This window comes from Macaca thibetana, chromosome 6, assembly GCF_024542745.1.
Source record: "Macaca thibetana thibetana isolate TM-01 chromosome 6, ASM2454274v1, whole genome shotgun sequence".
Classification (NCBI taxonomy): domain Eukaryota; kingdom Metazoa; phylum Chordata; class Mammalia; order Primates; family Cercopithecidae; genus Macaca; species Macaca thibetana.
The window spans coordinates 90,883,624-90,908,111 of NC_065583.1; the positions used below are offsets into that span (position 1 = coordinate 90,883,624).

General features: G+C 34.5%; 1 protein-coding gene across 5 annotated transcripts in view; it reads right to left on the reverse strand.

Moving 5' to 3' along the window:
- ADGRV1 (adhesion G protein-coupled receptor V1) overlaps positions 1–24,488 on the reverse strand; it is a 593,679-nt gene that overhangs the window by 530,858 nt on the left and 38,333 nt on the right. For all 5 annotated transcript variants that reach the window (XM_050795448.1, XM_050795446.1, XM_050795449.1 and 2 more), the window contains exons 2-9: positions 14,646–14,830; positions 11,705–11,854; positions 10,476–10,571; positions 8,192–8,296; positions 5,644–5,757; positions 3,417–3,982; positions 2,468–2,738; positions 1,766–2,095 (exon numbers count right to left, since the gene is read on the reverse strand). In XM_050795448.1, coding sequence (XP_050651405.1) covers positions 1,766–2,095; positions 2,468–2,738; positions 3,417–3,982; positions 5,644–5,757; positions 8,192–8,296; positions 10,476–10,571; positions 11,705–11,854; positions 14,646–14,830 — 1,817 coding nt within the window. The remainder of the gene's footprint in view (positions 1–1,765; positions 2,096–2,467; positions 2,739–3,416; positions 3,983–5,643; positions 5,758–8,191; positions 8,297–10,475; positions 10,572–11,704; positions 11,855–14,645; positions 14,831–24,488) is intronic.

Below are 24,488 nucleotides of genomic sequence, written 5' to 3' on the forward strand. Positions count from 1 at the left end.
TCACCCTACCAAGTGCTGACACAGTCTTACAAAATTCAGAACACCAACAAACAGTTGTAAAAAGCTTTCAGAGACAAAGATCGAGTTATCTAAAAGATAAATCATTTCCTTCCCTTCAAATTTCTCATCTGCAACTCTGGAAGCTTAACAACAATTCCTTTCAAGTTCTGAAGAAGAAATTATTTTAATCTAGAAATTTCTACCAAGCCAAACTATCAATATGAGTATAAAATTTCACATTTCAGGTGCTCAAAGACTCAAAAAGTTTACTTTACATATATAATTTCAACACATGTGTTTGAGGGTAGATATAGTACAATAAAACTACAACATAATCCCAGAAGGAAAAGGCAAGAGATTAAGAAAATTCAGGAGTTCAGTAAAAAGCATCCCAGACAACAGATATAAAACAAGCATAGAAAGCAGTTAGTTTAGCTAAACTCAACATTCAACACGCACAGGAAGATAGCAGCAAGGTCTCAAAAATATAGTGAAGATAACATATAGAAAAGGGACAATCAGAAACTCCAGAGAAAGGAATAATAAATCCATCATAAAAGAAAATCTAGACAAAATATGAAACATACTTAAATGTGGTAAGATTCAAAGAAACTTAGTGAAATAGAATATTTCATTTGCTATATACTTCAGTTGGCAAAATGTATGGCAACATAAGATTTTAGCTCTTTCCTTGTCAGTCCATTCACACTATCTGATTCTGTATTTAATTGGTTTACATAATTTAATAAGCACTCTTTATTGATTTTGGAATTTAAGTGTCAAGCAATCAACACATGGAAAACAACAACAGTATCATAAATGAGTGCAGATATTTTACACTTTGGCCATAAAAATAATATTTTGGTTAGCAGAAGAAATGAAATATGTAAAATGGAAGGATATGTTATGGGGACTTTACTAAACAGTTGAAGGTACAGAGATTCTACCTAGACAAAGAAATTGATTTTTTAGTATATTATTTAAAAGTATTTATAAAATTTTTCTTGGGCCAGGAGCGGTGGCTTACACCTATAATCCCAGCACTTTAGGAGGCCCAGGCGGGTGGATTATCTGAGGTCAGGAGTTCAAGACCAGCCTGGCCAACATGGCAAAACCCCATCTGTACTAAAAACACAAAAATTAGTCAGCTGAGTGTGGTGGCAGGCACCTGTAATCCCAGCTACTCGGGAGGCTAAGGCAGGAAAATCGCTTGAACCTAGGACGTGGAGGTTGCAGTGAACTGAGATCGTGCTACTGCACTCCAGCCTAGGTGACAGAGTGAGACTCTGTCTCAAAAAAAAGAAAAATAAATTCTCATATTGCTTTATTTCTGAAATATTTTCCTTGTAATATTCATTATGAAAACACACTTATCCTACAAATCCTATTCCTATGTCATATTTTCCCAAATCAATTCAAAGCATAGTTAGCCTCTCTTTCTCTTGCCCTCCCCTGTAATAGTTTGTAAGTTACTCTACTATGTTATCCATGACAGTCTGACTTGCATGACTGGCATTTCACGTCTGGTGTACTTTTAATGTCACGTAATTAAAATATTAACTTTGGTAAAAATTCTTGTCTTATTTATCCTTATACACCTCAGGAGCAGGCATCATCTCTCTTCCAACTATCTAAATAACTTTTAGTAACAAAATATAAATGACAGCAAAATAACAAAGTCAAAATAATTTTAGTTAATTCTTTCACACAGATTAGTACACTTGAGGGTTAACCAAAATTATGATTATTTTAATACTAAAAGTACCTGTACTAGAAAGTGAGCTCCATTTTGAAGGAATGCATCATTTCTTATTGGTAATTTTGTAGTGACTTGAGTTTTTTGCTCTGGAAAAGTGAGGTCATTTCTCCTCGATATATTTAAGATGCCATCTTTTGCTTGCAAGGGGTCCACAGCTCCAGCAGGAATGTAAAGTACAGAATAAAGCAACCTCACATCTCCTTTAGTCCCTCCTAGTCTTGTAAAACTCAAGGATAAGTGTCGTTCACCTGGGCTGCTTTCAATCTTCTGGTTTTCCATAGGAAAAAATGTTATTAGGCCATAGACATCATCACTATCCTGAATGTAGAACAAAAGCTGCAGATAAAGGAATAAAATATTAAAAGTATAGAATTCTCACATCTGAGATTATCAAATTCTGTATTTTCCATGTTATTCTAATTTGAATATTAATATTTCATGTCTAAAAATGATGACTTCCTACACATAATAGAGTAAAAGATGAACCAAAAACAGATTTGGAAATATTCCTAAATCAGTTTGTGGAAGTTTTTAGAGAGTAAAATATTTATTTTCAGAAGGAATACTGAACAAGAAAACTATCTTTCCAAAGCCAGTGTTTTTCCTGTCCCTTCAAACTAAACATAAAGTTGATGTGTATGATCAAACTCTTTGGTTCTTCTACAGCACAGAAATATTAACAAGTGTAAAGCGTAACAAGAGTTATACCTCTGCTGGCTCGCTCACTTCTGCACCTCCTCGGATTGTGTGAGGCAGAATTTGAAGTAGATAAGCTTCTGCCTCTTCTGGAAGATCATCATCAACTACAGTAAGAGGAACTGTTGCCAACATCTGCCCTTGTGCAAAATGGAGAACTCCAGAGCTTGGTGTGATATCTGCTGTTACTGGTGAGGGATCACTGCTGTTCCGTGTCAACACCCAATTCACAGAGACGTTCCCATGGGTACCGCCATTTCTAACCACTGTGATTTCTTCAAATCTTAAATGTTTTAAAAGAAATACATATTGTCACATAGTACACTTTATTTCCCTTAGATTAGCCTTCCCAATGTCAAGTTGTCCATTAGACACTGATAAAAACAGAATCTATGTAACAAAAGAACAACTGATTTGTTTTTTGTTTGAGACTGGGTCATACTCTGTTGCCCAAGCTGAAGTGCAATGGTGTGATCAGAGCTTACAACCTCAACCTCATGGACTCAGGCAATCCTCCTGCATTAGCCTCCCACGTATCTGGGACTTCAGGTGGACACCACCACACTCAGCTAATCTTTTCATTTTATTTTATTTTATTTTATTTTTTGTGGGCGGGGGTCTCACTTTGTTGCCCAGGCTGGTCTCGAACTTCCGGCCTAAGATAATCCTTCCCCTAAGCCTGCCAAAGTGCTGGGATTACAGGAGTGAGTCACCATGCCTGGTGGAAAAAAACATTTTTAATATGAAGGTGTAGATATGTGAATGTGTCCTAGGGAACTACTATACTATAAATCATTTGCATAATTAAATCACACTCCAAATAAGAAAGAAAACAATGAAGCCATGGTAGAAAAAATGACACATATTCTAACAGTTCGTTGTTGTGTCCAACATCACAAAACTTAAATCTTGGAATAATATATTAAAATAATGGTAGCAATATATTTAAAATAAATCATACCTTGATATTCTATCTTCATCAATTATAACTATCCTTTCAAACAAAACACTGTTGAGTGAAAGGACTCCATAAGGTTTATCATTTGGCTTAATGGTGACTTGTACAACAGAAGGGCTTATTAGCACAGCATCTCCCTGTAAGGTATCTTTTAGTAACATAATGTGAAACGATTCAGCAATCTCTGGTATGGTGTCATCAACTATTTGAAATTTCAAGTGAGATTCATGAATAAAAGGTGGAAAAACAACAGTTGTGTTTGGCTGAAGATCAATGAAGTCCAGATTTTGCTGGGCATGTGCTGTGGAATTCCCAGTTGCGATAGCATAACTGATTGAAACCTCATATTCATCAGATCCAATCAGATTTCCATTGTTGTCCTTTCCACGAACTACTGGAATTACGAGTATGTGGTCTTCCTCAGGAACCAAATAAATACTCTGAAGGAATCTCACGGGACTATCATTTTTCTTAATGATGATTTCAACTGAATTCCTAGAGGTGTTTATCTCAGCTCCTCCTTCTACACTTTTCAGTTGAACTAAAAATACTTCATCATTTTCTGGTACCTGTTAAAGGAATATAAACAGAGGCAAAACATCAACAGCCAAAACACCTGGAAAGAAACTAAAGTGTAACAAGTCATTATGTTTCAATACAATCACATAGAAATAAAAATTCTCTAACTGAGGGAGCAAATAGAAAGGCTTGTTTAGTCTCCAATTAATAAAATATTTTCCACAGGTAAATAACGTATTTTAGACAGGAAAAGAAAACGTAATGAAGCAACAGTACAACTAATGAAGTATAAGTATAATGTCTTTCAACCTTAACTGGTCCTTGGATAACTCCAAAGATTAAACAGTAAAAAACTGTCATACATTTCTATCAGTTTTATCAGTTTGGTAGGGTCAGAAGTAGTACTGAAAATCTAATAATACCTAAGAATCTGGAAAGTACGTTAAACATTACATAAAAATTGTTAGTTTTCCTTGTGAATTATTCTTGCTTTTCTCCAAATGGTTGTTAATTCAGGAGTTAAACATGTGACACCAATATATGCTTTTCGAGATACACATCATGCCTCTCTGGAGAAAAAGTTGTAAGAGTCACTACTAGGAAAAATGCTGACACTGTTAAAGTGCAATTTTTGCTTTTTTGGTTTTTTTTTTTTCTTTTTTTTTTATGCTCCTGCAGAGAAATCTTGGGGTTAATCTCCACAGGGCTGTGTGAGCTTTTCATTCACCACAAACTCTATTTTAGAAATAAAAGTGAAGAAAAAAATGCATACTTTTACCTCCATCAGTAGCAATACAAAAAGCAAAGCTATTTATCTTAAAAATAAAATGTTATGATTTGATTGATCTTTCAAATTTACAATCAAAATGTATAATTAATCATCTCCCCAAATTATAGCCCGTTCAATGCTCTGAGATCTTAAAACAAAAGTTTTTTTGCTTGCTTCCAGAACCAGAGGAACTAGGGATATCAATGCTTCCAAATATTTTATTTTTTTCAAGAGAAGAACTCTTTTCTCATAATGTCTTCTAATACTCTAATACATTTTTTTTCCTTCTCTTGAGGTTTCTTGTGATTTAGTTTCGGAATATTTGTAGGAGGGTAGAGGGAGGGTTACAAACTCCCAGCTATTTTCTTTTTGTTTTCTTTTCTGGCAAAATTTAGTTTCTTTTCTAAAAAGTCATGTTTTCTCTTGTTTAGCTCATGTGGGGGACATCCTTGCACATTATTGCTCAGATTCATTCTTTTCTTAGCAGTTAAGCTAGCTGTATCATGTATCTCTATCCTTGGTAGTCTCAATGTGAAATATGAAAATAATAAAAACCTTCCCATAAATGTGAACATTAAAAATATCCAAACAAAAGAATATCAACTTAAGTAGAATTTTTCTTTGCTTTTGTGGTAAAATATTTATTGCAGGTTAGTACTGTTCTTGCTCAAAATTGAAAGCACGAACAAAAATAGATTATCAGGGTATACAAAATGCTTAAATGTTTGTATTATGTATGGTTGCTAGTTATATTCAAATTCATCAGCTTTTAGATGTACCATTTAATGTGAATTAAGTAAGATAAATAATAATAACATGTATTCCAAAATAGTCAGCTATTTATAGCTGAGGTATGACTGGCCACAATACACTAAGTTTATATAGGACTGTGTCCTGCAACACAGGGTCCTTGTCCCATTTGGGTATGTAACATTAGCCAACCTCATCGTCGAGTACTGTCAAGTTATAAATTACTGTTGCTCTGCCAGGGGGAAAGGTGATATTTCCTTTAACTGGACTCAAATCTTCATCAGGGGAATTTGGGCCACCCTCTACCTGAAAAGAAACACACAATGCCGTCAATAAATACAAAATACTTCTCGAGATTGAGAAAGCATCATTGTGATGTCAGCTGACAAAAATCTGAAGTTTAAATATGTTCTGAAAGAATTACATCATTCTGCCCTTCAAATTAATAGGTCCTATAACGTAATTATAGATATTGACTATAACTGCATTAAAGTACGTGGTTTCTATGAGCTGCTTTTTCTCAAGCATTACGTTAAACCTGAGGGGAGAAATACTCTATAAATATTTCTTTTTGGAAGAAAGGGTATTCAAGATTAGTAAATTCCCTCAAGTAACAGAATCAAATGCCAATATTTTCCACTTCACAAGCTGGATGTGAAGATGTGAAGAATGAATAAAATCATTCATTTAAAAAAGCATTTGTTGAGTACTCCATGCCGCATCTCTTCTAGGTACTAAAGATTTAGCAGTGAATAGCGCTAACTCCGCACCATATAGACCTGACATTTAAAGGAAGGGAATAAATGATAAATAAATGAATGGGTGTGTGTTATATGATAATACGTATCATAGAGAAAAAATTAAGAATAGCATGAGAGAGATCGAGTGCCAGGGAGGGGTGCTATCTGCATGCAGTTATAATCAATATAAAGCACTTACAACAATATATGGCAATATTAAGCACTCCAAAAATGTTACTTATAATTATTTAAACAGAAAACAGGCTACAAATCTGATAAAATAACTTTAGACGTCCATAGATAAGTTGAAAACACTCTAACCTGGATGATTTATTCTTTCTACAGCCAATTATTTTCTAATTTTTCCAATATTTATCAGAAAAACTTTCAAAAATTTATTGTCTAAATGCATATTCCTAAGTACCTGAAAAATTGTGTATGACTTCCAGTGTAGAACTTGCAAGACTACTGCATATTTAGTGTTTATTATGTTTTTCATGCATTATTGCCTTCTGCTGTTCTATGTTCTGTGTAGTTAACATAACTACCGTATGATGTGGACACCCACAAGCATGAACAAAACTATTCTATGCTTCCATAGAATTGTGTTACATAAATATAAGTTTCCATTTTATTGATATTACAATTGATAATTAGGAAAGAAACTGGTGTCTGAAATTGCTACCACTCTAATGTTTGAAAATAGTGTATGATCATGTTGCGGATCCTAAAAAACACAGAAAACACAAAAATTAGTTGGAGATTTAAATGTGTATCTCACGGAACAGCAATGTGGTGACACAATGATTGGCACATGGTCAGTAAGCAATCAAATCACATGATTAGATCTAGTATCTGAAAAATACACGTCACCCACAGCTTATCATATTCATGCCACATCCTGTAACATTTATGGATTCCCATGGTGGAGTGCAATGGCAATAAACACCATCCATTTGGTGTACTGAAAAAAATGGGGGGTAGGGGAAAGGCATGGTGGGTCATGACTGTAATCTCAGCTCTTTGGGAGGCTGAAGAGGGAGGATCATTTGTGCTCAGGAGTTCGAGACCAGCCTGGGCAACATAATGCAACTTCATCTCTACAAAAAACATTAAAACTTAGCTGGGCATGGTGATGCACATCTGTATTCCCAGCTATTCAGAAGGCTGATGCAGGAGGACTGCATGAGCTCAGGAGGTTGAGGCTGCAGTGAGCCATGACTGTGCCACTGCACTCCAGCCGGGGCATCAGAGTAAGATCCTCTCTCTCAAAAAAAAAAAAAACTAAAATAAAAATAAAATGGAGAAAGACAACATATTAAATAATTTTACATAAACCTAAGTAATCCATGGGTATTTTAAAATTTCCTATTTTTGAAAACATTTATCATAAAAGTTTTATGAAATTTATAGAATTAACATTATTATTCTATCTTATGATTTATTTTTCCCACATAACTAAAATGTTAGCTTGTATTTCATGTAAGCATTGTATACACAAGCAGCAAGGAAAACATTTTTATATTAATCATGAAATGTATCAGATCAGAAAAGTATTCATCTTTATTTTAATTGTATTGTGTCGTGTTTATTATACAAGGAACTTTGATTTTCAAAACTGTAGCCACCTGGTATGAACTCCAGTGTTCGCATTTAAAGTGATTTCAGGGCCGGGTGCGGTGACTCACGCCTGTAATCCCAGCACTTTGGAGGCCTAGGCAGGCGGATCACCTGAGGCCAGGAGTTCAAGAACAGCCTGGCCAACATGGTGACACCCTGTCTCTACTACAAATACAAAACTTAGCCAGGCATGGTGGAGCATGCCTGTAATCCCAGCTACTGGGGAGACTGAAGCAGGAGAATCACTTGAACCCGGGGGGCAGAGGTTGCACTGAGCTGAGATCATGCCACTGCACTCCAGCCTGGGCAACAGGGCAAGACTCTGTCTCAAAAATAAAAATAAAAGTAACTAAAATAAAATTACTTCGGAGTAAACTTACCTCAAAGGTCACCATGACCATTCCATAGGTTCCCTTTTCCCTGATGAGAGTAAGAGGCACGGACTCATTTCTGCCCCTGGGCTCACTCACTGTGACTGAGGGAAGCTATTGAGGAGAGCAAGCACAGATGATGAGGAGCTGAGCAATCAGAGGTATGAGGCGGTAAAAACTATTACCTCAGAAACGCTCGATTTCCACAGACAAATCAATCTACACTGTATATAAGAATGTGATATTTCCTAGCCTCAATGAACTATAGCTTTAAAATGCTGAAAAAGTTAAAAATAATAGAGTAAAGGGAACATAAAAACTAGTCAAGCAAAAGATGCAGTTTCTTGTCCTGGTTCTACCATCAACTAGCTGTTCTGCTGAGGAATTTAAAGGTTTTTTAGTTGAAAGGTGACAAACTCAAATGCTCACAGAGGCCCAGGAGGTGACAGACATGAGTTAAGCCTCCAGACCAAGGCAGCAGGTCACTGGGACCACCACTTAGCCTTGCCCACAACCCCTCTTTCTCCACATCAGCCAGCTTGTCAGTGAAAAGCAGACACTGCTAACAACTTTCAGGACAGGATCTCTGCAGGAGGTGAAAGTGAGGACTTCAAAAGAAATATGCTGATTTGGCTGGTGGAAATTCAAGGTGGGAGAGGAGGAATACAGACGCAGCCAAGTGCACACAGGTTATAGAAGCAGTGGCCAACTCTCCGGGTGACAGCAAAACTCAGTAGCTCCATCCATAACTGGGGTTAGGAATGCCCATCTTGAAGGGTTGTGATAAGGTTTCAATGCAATAGTTCAAATCAAGTGCTTATACTAAGGCTTCTGTAAATGTTGCTACCTGACATATACTGAGGGTTCAGTAAATGTTGCTATTATTATCATCATCATCAATGTCATCTTCACTACCAACATAATCATCCTCAGGGTGGAAACCAAAGCCAGCCTATTGAGCACCACTGTGAGCTCAATGGTTATTTAGTTTAATTTTAAGGATGTCAAAGGCTGCCTGGCAGCACTGAGACCCCCACCAGTCAGGGACCTGGGACTCATGCCAGAAACTAGGATTCATTTCCCAGAGGCTAAGATGTATAATGTCAACAACAACAACAAAATAAACCTTTAAACAAATCAGTATGAGGTCAGAGGTGATACATAGGGAGTTAGTGTAGCAGGAAAGCCATATGGAGAGAAATTAAGCAATTAAGGGAGCCTGCTTCATCATTAATAATTCCTTATCATTCAAATAAGAGATGGTTGATTAATTAACTTAATGTTTGTAAATGACAGTATAATGGAGGTTACCGAATTTCTACTAAACTGAGGTTGGTCAAATACACTTTTTAATGAAGATACTGCATTATAAAGATCATATTTACCTATAGCCCACTTGTTTCAAAGATAAGTTAAGGTACCAAGAAAATGACATACAACCAACTGTAGTAGCGATCTAAAAATAAATGAAAAGCTGGGAAGTACTGCAACGTGTTTTATTAATTATAATTAGTAATGTGATTCAAAGAGACTCCAAGTCAGGAATGTTACTGGAGTCTAAAATTTAGTGGCCAAATTCAATTGTATTGGAGATAAACTTGGTTTTATTTTAAGAGCTAGAAACAATTTATCTAAAGAAGGGCCCTATCTTGTGTATTTGTTTCCAAACATAAAACCCTCTGATCATAGGATTGGCCAGAGCCACAGGAATTTAGTTAAGGAACAGAAAATAAACTATTGAGCAAAAGTGAGTGGGATGAAATGAAGTTTCAACCTTCAGAAAATATCAATTAATGGGAAAATCTTAAGAGTTGGGATGACTACAGAATTTTAAAGAGATGTAACACCTGCTATTCAATTTAAGTTCATAGTAAGTTTTTTGAAAAGTATTATTTCAATATGCTTTCTCATCTCCCATTAACTCCAAACTTTCAGAAGAGTCTGACAAACAATCAACACTTTATTTAGGTGACATTTGGGGAAATCAGGCAAAAGCAATGGGTGGTATATCTGAATTAAAGACAAAAGTGGAAACAAAGGAGTCAGGTGGAACAATCAGCAAAAAGAGATTAGGACAACAGATGACCACGATCATACAAGCCTCCTCAATTCACAAACATCTTGGGTAGAACAAATGAATGGTCTACAGAATGTGAAACCGAGATAAAGTTAAAGCAAATTTTATTTAAATATCAAAAGACAGCATGATACTGCTAACATCATGAAAACTAATTTTTAAAATTTAATAAACTATTATCTAGCAACCACAAGTATCATCAAATTGTGTCCATACCATATTAAATGAAATAATTCCAAATGCATTGTCATTTGATAATATTGTCACAGTAACAGTCCTTGGCCATCCGAGCTTCACATTTGCTGAAGGTTTCTAAAATAAAATCCCAAAAATAAAATAATGAATTAAAAATAAAATAATAAATTAAATATTTATTTTTGTAGAATTTGTCTTCAAGTAGTTATTCAGAATATAATAAAAATACATATGTAATCTTAATGTACAGATTAAGTAAACATTCCAATTACATCAATATGGTTAAGAAGTTCCAAATGAAAAATTTTCAAAAAAGTTTTGAAAAGCATAAGTCACTGACTCTTAATAATATATGATAGTATAATTATAAATCATCACTGGCTAGTAATACTATATTATAAATTAGTTATAATTACTATGTTGTCACTAATATAACAGAATTAAGTACACACACAGTACAAAATTCAATGTAATTTTTCTCATGCTATTGAAGGTACTGGAACTTTAGAATTAGTTATTCTATGAATCACAGAACCAAATTGAAGATAAAACATTAAAACTATGTTTATAAAATGCAGAGTTTTCTGTAACATTTGCACAGATGTTCAAGAGCAGCACAAAAGTATATTTTTTAAAGAATGACTTAAAAGAGCAAAACATAACTGTTTCAAGTGTCATTTTCACAAATATTTTAATGGTAGTGACACAATTATTAAAAAAAAAAAAATTCTTAATGCTCTTTAGAAAAAACCACCAGAATGTTGTGAGTCATTGCCTCAACCTAATAGATGAAGCCATAAAGTTCAATTAAACCTAAGACTACTCAAGTTTTTTTACCCAGCGGTACTCTGAATTTAAGTCACAGGGACCTCCCACTTCCATGCCTGCTTTTTGTATCCTCGTCCTTTGAACTCAGAAGTCACAGTCATTCTTTGCATATCTGGTAGCAGGCGAGGAATAAAAGAAAAAAAGGCCAAAGGGAAGGCAAAGTTTTCTGGAGCAAGTGTCACGGCAATTCCCGAGTAAGGTGAATGGATTCAAAAACTAGCTGTGGAATTTCTGAACAAGATCAAGGAATAACCAGATTATGGAAATGCTGAAGAGGTTGTCAGTTCTGGATTCTACGAATACCACCACCAGTTATCTGAATTGGCTCATCTCTAGATAGATACGTTGTTAAGCACTAAAAGATTTTTACAAGTTTTATAAGTCCTCCTTATAATTTCTATAAGGAGGAAACATGGACTTACCTGTAATGTTAAGTGAAAAATAAAAGTTTCATCAGGCTCTGGTAAGTCATCATCACATACTGCTATGTACACTGTTCTGTTTGTTTCTCCAGCAGGTATAAAAGCTGCAGCATATGTATCAAAAAAGTCACCACTGTCCTCTCCATACAGCTATGAAATGCAAAATATAGATCATTCTTACTTAACACAGTATTAGGACAAGTAAAACTGATGTTAATTACAGCAATCAAGAGAAAAAGCATAAATCAAGTGACTTTTATATTTATCAACAGAGTGTACAAAAACAAAAATCATAAATATTTAACAACTGAAAAAACTTATCTTCAGAAATAAACAAATGATTCTAGGCCAGGCTCAGTGGCTCACTACTGTAATCCCAGCACTTTGGGAGGCCAAGGTGGGCGGATCACAAGGTCAAGAGTTTGAGACCAGCCTAGCCAATATGGTAAAACCCCGTCTCTAATAAAAATACAAAAATTAGCTGGGCGTGGTGGTGTGCGTCTGTAGTCCCAGCTACTCCGGAGGCAGGAGAATCGCTTGAACCCGGGAGGCAGAGGTTGCAATGAGTTGAGATCGCACCACTGTACTCCAGCCTGGGCAACAGAGCAAGACTTCGCCTCAAAAAAAAAAAAGAAAAAAGAAATGATTCTAAACAAAATCATTTGTTCATGTTGTGAAATGAAAACAAATATTACACAGAAAAATAATAATATATAGGAAAGCAATTATGTGAATTTTTTTCTCTGCTCTTGATTGATCTGGAGTAGACTACAGCAAACCTAACAAGAAGACAAATTATAACTAAAATTCTCAAAAAAATGTTGTATATATGCAAAGCAACACAACAGAATATTATTCAGCCATCAAAAAGAACGAAATCCTTTCATTTGCAGCAACATGAATGTAAAAAGAGGTCATTATGTTAAGTGAAATAAGCCAGGCGCTGAAAGATAGATATTGCATCTTCTCATCCACACATTCTCATCCAGCTAAAAATGTGGATCTGATGGAGGTAGAGAGTAGAATGGTGGTTACCAGAGGCTGAGAAGGGAAGAGGACAATGAATAGAAGTTGGTTAAGGAGTCAAAAACAGAAGGAATGGGTTCCAATATTCGATAGTACAGTAGGAAAATTATAGTTAACATTAATTTATTGTATCAAATAATTTAATATATCAAAATAGATAGAAGAGGGGAATTGTAATGCTTCCAACACAAAGAAAAAATTAATGTTTGAAGTGAGGGATATCCCAATTCCCCTAATTTGATCATTACACATTGTATACAAATATTAAAATATCACATATACCCCCCAAAATACGTACAACAATTATATATCGACAAAAAAGAGAGAAGGAAAAGAAAGAGGTGTATGTGGCCTGACAAAAAATGTGTCAGGAAAATCAATTATTTCTCTATCTGTTTCAAAGAAACTGCTCTTTCCCAAACTCAACCTAAAGTTGTACTCATATTCTCCCACATCTCCAATAAAGATCTAATTCTTTTAGCATTTCAAATGTTTTAGTCATCATAAACTTCTCCTTAACTCTTTAAGATCTTATTCTGTAAAATCAGCATGACTAGTAAGAGTCTCCACATTATTAGTAAGATTCTGCATGACCTTGTGCAGATCAACATGCGATCTCTTTCACCAAACAGCACAAAATGAGTAATTTAACTACTAGAAAAAATATTTGATTTAGTACCAATAAAAAACATGTACAGGGAAATTTTAGTCAATTCCTAGTTCTCATACATAAAAATAAGTTTTAAATAGTTGAGAAATCCAAGTAAGTTGTCAAGGGTGTTGGAAATATACCTTACTATAGAAAATGACACAAACTTTAAGAAAGAATTATCAAGAGCCACTGAAACAAACAGAAAAGCACAGTAATTCAGCCTATGAAAATCATTTCATCAATTTCATTAATCAAATGCAAATTAATCAAATAATTAACAATTCAAAATAAGTAAAAATCAAAATATATACACATATATATATTCACCAGAATAACATTCATAGTAGTAAAAATTAGAAGCAACCTCAATGAAAAGGAAGAATGATAAGGAAGTAATTACAACACCATCAAGAAAAGTTGTGAAAATGATAAAGGAATCTGAAAAAATTGTTAAGATTCAATGAAAATTATGTGAAAAAGATTATCTAATATAATGCATACTCTAAAAATAATTTCTCTATATAGCTGTATGTCACAAATAACTAAAATTATAGCATTGGATTTGTTCATAGGTCATTTTTCTGCATCTTCTCTTTTTATAATATTTCATAATGTGATTATTAAACCTACTACTTAAAATTTTATTTTTACAAACAAAATGTTTAAGTACTTTGAGACTCAAATATAGCAATGTTCTTAGTGGTCATATAACATAACTTTCTGGTTAAAAGTAGATACACACTCACGCACACACAATCCACCCAGTAACTAAACTGTGTGCAAGGTAGATCTATAGTTTAACAAATTCTACCTAACATTCACTTAAGTTAATATTCTTAATTTTTCCCACTAAAAGAGTTCTCAGACATAACTAAAGTTTTTTTTACTATTGTCAGTTTTCTACTTTTAAATATTCCATACATTTTCTCTACACCACCTTACAATAGATAGTGTATCTGAGCAGAGATAACTACAATCCAAATTACCCAAAATGAAAAGTTCTTGTTCTAAAATAAATATATGAACACTATAAAATGATCAGTCTATATCTTTAAAAATAGTACTGTCAAATGCACATGGTTATGTTGGAGCACTCTATAAACCTATAAGAGATAAAAATGGAATAGTGTTATGTGCAAATCATCTATCATTTACCATAATGAAACTGCTCAAAATCTCAAACGGAAAAAAAAATTCCTTGCCATTAAAACTAAGAAATTTCATATCTATTTCAGTAAAAATAGAACTATAATAATTTCTTACCGATACAATTGCAGTAACATTTGCTGGCTCTCCTATCCTTTCAATGATAAGACGAATAACTGTTGTACTTGTTTCATTAACAACAAATTCGGTTTGTCCAGTAAATCTTATTTCTGTTTCTCCAAACACAAACAGGATGAGTAAAGCTGAAAGAAGATTTACTAATAAAGATGCAAAGGGCATCCCTAAAACAAAACAAAACAAAACAAAATGTATATATGTATAAAATTCACAAAATATATCTAATCTATTTTCATTAGATTGTGATGTTTACAGACATAAACACAGTATGAAAAGTTAGACAGCAAACAACTAAGACAAAAATATGTCAACTACTAAGCCATCAAACTCAGATGTGTGATGACAGAAGTTAAAAAAATCACGATTGTACTCTTACGGTTCTTTTTCTACCATTCAGAAATACTTTTTGCTTTTTAGCTTCTATACCAAGATAATAGTTATAAGTTAAACTTACTTATTAAATTTAGTTCATGTAAAAAATTTATTGACATCCACACTTTAAGAAAAACCTAAGCAGCAACATGGAAATTTAATTAAAGACCATATTTATACAAATAAAACTATGAAATACCAGCCAAAACTGAAACAGTTGAAGCTACATTTCTAGCAACAAATTGATTTCTTGGTTGGTGTTTACTTTTTCCTTAAATTTGTCTCCTTTGAGAATTTTTTTTAATTCTTAGTCGTTGCAAGGAAATTCTAAGCCTCTCAAAGAAGGGATAAATTTCCAGGACTTAAATTTCTTTCATTTTACTAGCTAAAATACTAAGACCACATCTAAGAAAATGTTCATGTTGCTTTAAAATAAGCAAGTTTATCAAAGTGTATATTTCCTTTTTTTCATGATACTTTTTTTTTTTTTTACTACGATATGTATATGTATGAGTCATCAATATTGTTCCTACTTTCAGCACTCTGGGATTCAAGAGCTTTCAAAAGCACAACAGTGCAGTGGTCTCCTGAAAATGCTGCTGTTTTGTAATGTAGATGTACCTCTAAAAATGTGAACAATTTCCCTCATGGATCATTAAGATTCCAATGGATCTATGTGATCAGTCACACGAACATAAAAAGTTCACGTGTTTTAAAGAGCTGCATTACATATTCTATGAGCCAAAATGCTTCCTATTAATCTTTACCTTGGCCAAGAAGTAATAAAATTTTCTTGTTTGTGATGTTTCCACTTGGCTACACATGGCTTTATATTTAGACACACCAAATACATGAGTTCCTGATATATTTTAGGATTTAAATGCAACGTTCTCAGTTAAGTATATACGGATAATGCAGTCTGAGACTGCTCAATGATGTCTCACACACTTCTGACTGCAAAACCCAGACAGGGATGCTGAGTTCAAATGGAGTCCAGGAAAGGGATATAAGCTAACAGGGACAGAGATGCTGAAGGATTGGGACTTCTTTTGTACCTGTCCCTTCTTCTCTCCAGGCAAACCTGCCAGAAGACTAATGAAATCTGAAGAAGAAATAAAACAGTTTTCCTTGACCAGCTGCAAACTCTTCCCTGTCTTCTAATCCAGTAATGTTCATGGAAAGAAAGGAAATGAAAAAGATGAGAGAAAGGGAAGGGAAAAAAGCAAAGCATTTGTGAGACAGGAAAGTGGGAGCAGTTCTGAGCTAAACCAAAGCCAAGTGAAGGTCTTTTTATGGAATCCCAAAGCCAGAATGATTTTACACCCCACTTAGGACAAATAGTGGGAAGGAAATGAACAAAGTACAATGAAGAGCATACAAAATGGAAGAGGGAGAAAGAAGGTGGCAACCTAGGCTTTGGATGTGAAAGAAAAAGAAATCAACTATGGTCTACTGTGATTTTGAAAGAAAAATCTAAAGTCCTTGAACGGGAGATGTGATAGAACCGTGAACTGAGAGAAATAAGACATCTGAAGTGCAATGTGAGACAGAGTGAAAGTGAGATTACAGCATGAGTAGAGGGAATCACAAACAAGTAAGAACAGTTCTCAAAATCTGTCCGGCATAAAGATCACCTCAGGCATTCGTTAAAATGCAAATTCTCACTCTCAAAAATTCTGATCTGGTGAGTCTAGAGTGAGGCCCAGGAATATGCATTTAAAACAAGTAGCCCTATTAATTCTGATGCAACTGATCCTTGGTATAATACACTTTAAGAATTACTGTCCTAGAGTGTGAGGAATAGTGTTAGAAGTGTGTCCTGGAGTGAACATACAAAAGGTCACATTTGTAGTTATGAGTTAACTACTGAACTTTTTCAATGCTATATGTGCAAACTTCCTCATATGTTTTTTCATATTCTGATATCGCATTTTAAGATTTTGTGCATTCTGAATAAAAGCTGTAATGCCTTTTACAGAGTGATCATAACAGCAAATGCTTATATAGCACTGTTTTAAGGTACTTTATGTACATTAACACATTTAATCCTTACAATATCTCTATGAAGAAGGTGAGCATAGCATTAGTACCATTTTATAGCTGAGAAAACTAAAGCAGAAATGGGTTAGTTAACATATGCAATATTATTCAGTTAAGTGGCTATGTAGGCTTTGAAGGCTAACTCCAAACTCTCTACCCAATAACCACACCATACTGCCATTTACATTTTATTTCAACAAATCACACACCACCACCTTGAATAATATGATAGATCATTTATGCTACGTTTCCAAGCATTCAGATATTTCAAGCTCATGCACAATAACCAAAACTCCCATAAGAATGCATAATTTTGAATCTCCTAAAAGTTTCACTTTATTATTCTAATAAACATTACATTTATTTAAATGACACTACAGTTTTCTTGACTACTTTAAATATTTAACAGCATCTTTTTATGTCAGGACCAATAGCTCAAATGCTGCATTCTTACAGTTTCCCAGGCAATTAGAGCTCCAAGATCCTGTGTTTAAGTCAATAAATTCATTTGAAATTGGTCCACATCAGTGAGTTCTGAGATTATGCAAAATGAGCACACAGGCATGATTGGAAATGCCTCAAATTCTGTGACATCATTGATAATTGCATCTCCTTTGCTTTCATCTTTTCACACTGTATGAAAAGTTGTTGGGGCAAAATTGGCATTCAATAGAATTTAAAGATTAAAAAAAGCTTTGAAAATGAAGTTCCCATTACAAGACACGCATAATTACACAAATGCTGAATAGTTTATTTTTTAGAGTAGCTTGGTACACTTCCCTCTATCATACTAAAAATCTAATCTTTGGAATTCCGTTTTTTTTTTTAAATAAAACTCAGAAGACAAGGCATTAGTAATAAATGATGCAGTGCATAAGTCTTAAATCTATTTTAGGTCATTTTTTTCTCTTATTAGATTTAACAAAATTTTTTCATGCCCCGTCAGACCACTTATTTTTAAACTTCTCTATAAAATGAATTTCAAACGTATGTTTTAAGATCATGATGTGCATAATTTGTATTCTGTTGCAATTGTGAAAGAATAATTGCTTCACTGACATCATTCTTCTTCTCTAATGGGATGACATTCCAATATTCAAGTCCTCTCATTTCCAGCTATCATCCATGTTCTCCTCGCACCTCTCACTTTTGTTTTGTATGATTCAAAAGAAATTAAAACTCTTTCTTCCCTAATCTCTTAATAGATCTCTTATCATGCTAAGATGATATGTAATTTAATTTCTTGCTTCTTATTTCCTGAATTCTACTGTGAGATTTTGATAAGTCCTGATAGCACACAGGCAGAAAATCTCAAATTCTTGAATTCTAGTAATCATATTCAGTCTCTCCAACAAGTCACCTAATTTTGCTCCAAAAAAAAAATTCAGAATTACCTTCTGGACTATATTAGAGCAGCTCTTACAATGTAAAATCGTTGTTTTCAGAAAAGCAGCTTACAGTTTAATATAACAGTTGTATATTGTGTACCTGTACGTCATGCAACACCCTGTGCTAATCTATCACCGAGGACACAAAGATACTTAAAATATGTTCCTTGGCTCAAACAGAATCATAGGGTTGGCCATTCAGATCAGGTCAGTCAAAGCCAAGAAGACAGAAGACACAATTAGGAAACTTTCCCTTAAGCATAAAAATGGAAATTCCCTCTACCACTGTATTTGGGATTGTGATAATTGGGGCAAGTTCTCCCACAGTCTGGAAATGAAACAAACACAGCCAAAGACAGAGCCAAGGGGATGAAAGGAGCCACATTTTGATAATCAAGCTTAAGCTCTTGAATTCAGCTTTATCCTGGATTTTCCAGTTAATGAGACAATAAATTACATTTTGTGCTCTAGCTGGATTGGGTTGGGTTTTCTGTTGCTTTCAACATCAATATTTATCCGCCTATCTCCAGTTTGTGATACTGAAAACTCATATTACGATAAACAAACTGGAAAGTCCCCTCTGTCCCACTATAACATTCAACAGTATTATTCTTCTCTAAGCATTCATGAAAGGATGCCATGCTAGCTATCTTCTGTTCCCATGCAATTCTTACCACCATCTGTACTCACAGTCTAATATTTTCCCCTCCAGCTCATAACTGGCAATGACTAATAGGACACTTAGACAAACTAAGGATGTCTTCAGAATGGAACACAGCAGGACAAGAATGTACCATACTGACTCAGTGTCTGAAAAAGCTAAGCCCCTTCTGATTGTCACCAAGGAACCCCAATATCTTGCTTCTTTACATTAGTCTGACATTAATTTATTCCTATTGCTGTTTCTCAGGATGCTTCATTGTTCCTGTTTAAAAACATAATCCTATTTTCCCTGCTTTATTTTTTACCTGGATTACTTAGCCCATAAAAGCATCAAATACTATAAAATTCATCAACAATGTTCATTATAACCAATAAATTTAAATTCTGTTTATCTAGGACAGTACCTTCCTCCCATCTTGTCTCAAACAAGTGATGGGCCCCTAAGGAAATGTAATAGGTAGAGCATATTCTGATTAAAATGAAAGAGTCAAAGAGTGTTTTTTTCTATGTCTCAATAACTATGCAGAAACAGAGTAGAATAAGGAAGAGAGTAAAATAAAAAAATAAGAATTAGGACCCAATAGAAGACAATGAAAGAAAATCATAATTCAATTAATTTTGCATTAATCAACTTCGATTAAAAAAACCTTCCCTCAATTTGAAAGTTAACTCCATCTCTTTACATTTCAGAATAAACAACTGTACAGTATCTATGAGTGATGGGACAAGGACCTGAAAAGACAAACATTACTAGTGCAGAACTGAATGAATGCATTGACCTTTTAGCTTCATCTTTTGCCTTGTCAATGCCATAGCAAGCATCTTCCCACGGAGTGACCACCAGGTAATTAATACTGAAAATATGATCCTAAAGGAACAAGGTTTTCAAGTTTAGAATTACTTGAATTCTATTACATCTACTAAGGGGCATTCTAAAACTATAGAATTACTCCTGTGGAACAAGAGAAGCTTCATCGTTCCTATCATCAATTATTCAGCTTCTAAGAATTCTTAATCTGTCTTATTTGTATTTGGCAAGAACTACCAAAAAAAATGACCTTTGCCCTCTCCCAAACCAAAACAGAATTTAAATTTACAACTTCCAAAAACAAAGTACTCTAATGTTACAAATAGAATAAGTGCTAAACATTTTTAAAGTAATAAATAAAACGAATAGTCTCTTACTCAGACTGTAGTTAATGTCATTTGTCTTTATCTTCAATTTTTAAGAAATACATTTTATTTTATTCATTTTTAAATACCTTATATACGCACGTGGCAAAATATTTAAAAAGAACAAAAAGATAAACAGTAAAAAATAAGCCTCCCTCACAGTACCCTCCACCAGCCATATGCTGCTCCTACCCACAGTGAATCCCAGTTATCAACTTCATTTATATCTCTCAAGAGATTGTTTATGCATGTGTATATATATACAGACATATATGTATTTCTACAGAAGACAGACCATAGAAATCTGTGTGTGTGTGTGTACATATATGTATTCCTACAGAAAACAGACTATATAAATCAGCACACCTTTCCAAGATGTCAGTTAACAAAGGAATACCAGGCTTCCATGTAGACCTTTGTGTTAGGAATATGTTTATTGTTTCAGACACATACCATCATCATTGTATATCTCATCAATAAAATGCCAGTTTCCATTGACTTTCACTACACCCACCGATTCACTCTTGGGGAACAGCTGACACAATTATGGTAACTTAAACCTACATCAATCAAAAGTGTTTGTCCTCTACACATGATGGGCAACAGTCATGCTGGGATCCCTGTTTCTATTATCCTGGAATCCCTTTGAATCCTTTCCTGTGTTTCATTCTCTGTTAATCCCATATTTTCTTCTTTCTTAGTTTATTTGGTTTATTCCCTTGTTTTGATGGAGAAAACTCTCCAGTAACATCCTGAGAAAGCATATGTAGAGATAAATGTTTTAGGTCTTGTATGTTAGGAATTATCACAATAATATCCTTCCACTTAACTAACGGTTTAACTGAGTATAGAATTGTAGGTAAAAATAATGTTCTTTCAGAATTTTGAAAGCCTCAGTCCACTGTTTTCAAACACCTAGTGTTGCTACTAAAAAATCTAAAATTGTTTTGATTCTGAAGTGTTTGTGACCCGTTCTGATTGTGCTGTCCGCCCTCTGGAAGGTTCATCTCATTGTAAAGTGTTCTGAAACTTCAGAATGATGTATCTTGGAATTAGTTCATTCTTGCCCATTTGGCTGAACACTCTGTAAATTCCCTTCAATGTGCCACTCATATCCTTCAGACAGACAGTTTCCTTTATTATTTCACAATGATTTCTGCCCCAACTCCATTTTCACTGATCTCTCTCCCAGAATTCCTATTATTTGGTACTGCTATTCTGAGGATGGTTCTCTCATTTTCTTATATCTTATTCTCTCTAATTTCCAATTCTTTTATTTTTGCTCTGCTTTCCAAGAATTTAATTCACATTAAATTTCAATTATCCTAGTATTTTTTAATTCATGCTATCATGTTTTCAATTTCTAAGAATTTAACAGTATCCTGTTATTTTTCTATTAATCCAATGGTTTTGTAAAATATCTTAGAAAATACTGATTTTTTAAAAAATCTTCCCTCTTTATATTCTTTGTTACCTCTAAATTAACAAAAACAAAATTTGTTATTTATTCTGGAATCTATCTTCTATATCTGGTAATTCTTGATCATCTGTATATACTTAAAATTATGAGACTAAACTGATGACTGGATGCTCTGAATATCTGGATCTTCATATCTTCATATGATCAAGGATAAGAGACCAAAATAGTATTTGAAAGTTCTGAGCATGTGTAGAAGAATGTGGCTTGTCAACTTTGGGTGAACGAGTGAACCACTTATTAGAAAGTCCCAATTTTAGTATCTATAGAAAAAACTTTACTCTTACATCGATCAGTTTCCCCAAAGAAGAATCTTCCATACTCCCATCTAAAGGATACAGATATAATTACCAAGACATCTGGGACCCAATAGAAAGTGGTAAAAAACTGGACTCTCTGAATTCAGTCATCATATGGTCACTTAATCCCCTGTTTTGCTTAGGGATCCTAACCCACAAACATGGCTCACATCATCGTTCAAGAGATCCTGTTTTACCTTTCCTAGAGAATGAACACCAGATTTGGAGGGGTAAGCAGGAGGTCAGCAGCAGCACAGGATGGAAGGGATGATGATTTTAAGGATATCCTGGAGCAGTTTTCTCCCCATCTAGTTGCTCACACACCACCAAAGTTGTAAAGGTACCTGATACTATTATTTCCTGTGCCTTTAGTGGTGATTTCTATATAAATTTGACTATTTCTCAGCCTCCTTGCTTACTGCTAAGCTTTCTTGGGTCTGCTAAGGGAATCACTACTCATCCATCTGCCTTCTGGCTCCAGAACTGAGTTGCAATTGTTTCTTCTCGCCTTCCTTTTGCCCTTGGAGGTTTATCTAATTGTTTGAAAATGTTTTTCTGTAAAGTGCTACATTAAAGGTAACTACCTGAAGTTAATAGTTAAAATTCTATACCCAATGAAACTATTCGTTAAGTGGAAGGATAATGTCATGATAATTCCTAATATACAAGACCTAAAACTTTCGTCTCTACATACCCTTTCTAAATATGTTCCTGGAGGGTGTTCTCCATCAAAACAAGGGAATAAACCAAGTAAACTAAGAAAGAAGAAAAGACAGGATCAGTAATCAAGAGTCAAACACAGCAAAGCATCAAAGGAAATCCCAGGATGATATAAAGGGGGATACCAGGATGTCTGCTGCCCCCCAGGTGTAGAGGGCAACCACTTTTGACTGATGTGCATTTGACAACATGTGGTCTAGGAAAGTGTAAATTACCATAATTGTGTCTACCCTTCCCTGGAGAATGAACGGATAGGTGTAGTGAAAGTCAATGGAAACTGCCATTTTATTGATGAGTTCTACAATAATTATGGTGTGTAGCTGAGACAATAAATACATTTACAACACTAATATCTACCTGGGAGCCTAATATTCCTCTTTTAAACAATGCCCTTTTGTTTCCTTCTATGTAGTTGTCACAATTTGCATTTATTGTGTTTCTTTCCTTAGAACAAAAACGCCTGCAGGATAATGACCTTGCCCATCTTGAATAGCTTTACCTACCCACCATCTAGTACAGTCCCTGGTATACGATGACCCTCAAGACATACTTATTTAATGAAAAACCAAGTAAAGAAATACATTAACCCACCTTCTTAGAGTAATGAGAAGGTAGGAAAAGCACGGTATAGAAAAAGAAAGCAAGAGACTCTCTTCATCCTCCCTTGCCTTATTTAGTTTTGTCAGATTCAGACAAATACAGTTATTTTACTCTGACAATGGCACAGGCACAGACATGAGGCTCACGTTTGATTTTTTCTTAGGGTATCCAAAACTTGAATACAAGCCAAAGAGTAGTGTTTGGACTATGCTTTTAATGATCATACAGGACACAGACCCACTCAATAAAACACACTTAGTCAAATCAACAATTGTTTACCATTGATAAAAGATCTCAGACTTAGTGAAGTCACATGTAAATTTGGAAAAATTTGTCCTATAAAAGTGCAAGTACTTTTTTCTTTTTTTTTTTTTTTCATCATTTTACTTGGCTGAAATGTGCAAGTAATTTTTGTACAGTGAAACAGATAATCCACAGGTTACAGCTTTATTTCCCGGTAGGATGTTAACTAGTTTTACATCTCACCCAGAAACCTTACCTTAACATTTCTTTATTAATTTTCTTGTAAATACTTTGTTCCAAAAATGCTCTTTGAACCAGTATTAACACTCTATTAGTCTCCTCACTAACTAATGGGTTGAATAAAATCTTGACACGTTCATTTCATGTTTGTGTGAGAGTTACGCTTATAAACTTTCAAAAAATGTACCTAAACACAATAATATTTTTCAGAAAAGTAACCATGATATCACAAATTGCCATGGTACATACATAAGACTGATTCTACAATGGCCATTTCCATGAACAATGATGCAGTATAGATAAATACTTCCAGGAAAAGTAACATTTTACATAACAGAAACAGGGCAAGTAAATACTTGATCTAATACATAAAGTCATTTTTTAAAATTTTTTATTTTTTTATTTTATTATTTGAGAAGCAGTCTCACTCTATCACCAGGCTGGAGTGCAGTGGCGCGATCTTGGCTCACTGCAACTTCCACCTCCTGGGTTCAAGCGATTCTCCTGCCTCAGCCTCCTGAGTAGCTAGGACTACAGGCACACACCACCATGCCCAGCTAATTTTCGTATTTTCAGTAGAGACAAGGTTTCACCATGTTGGCCAGGA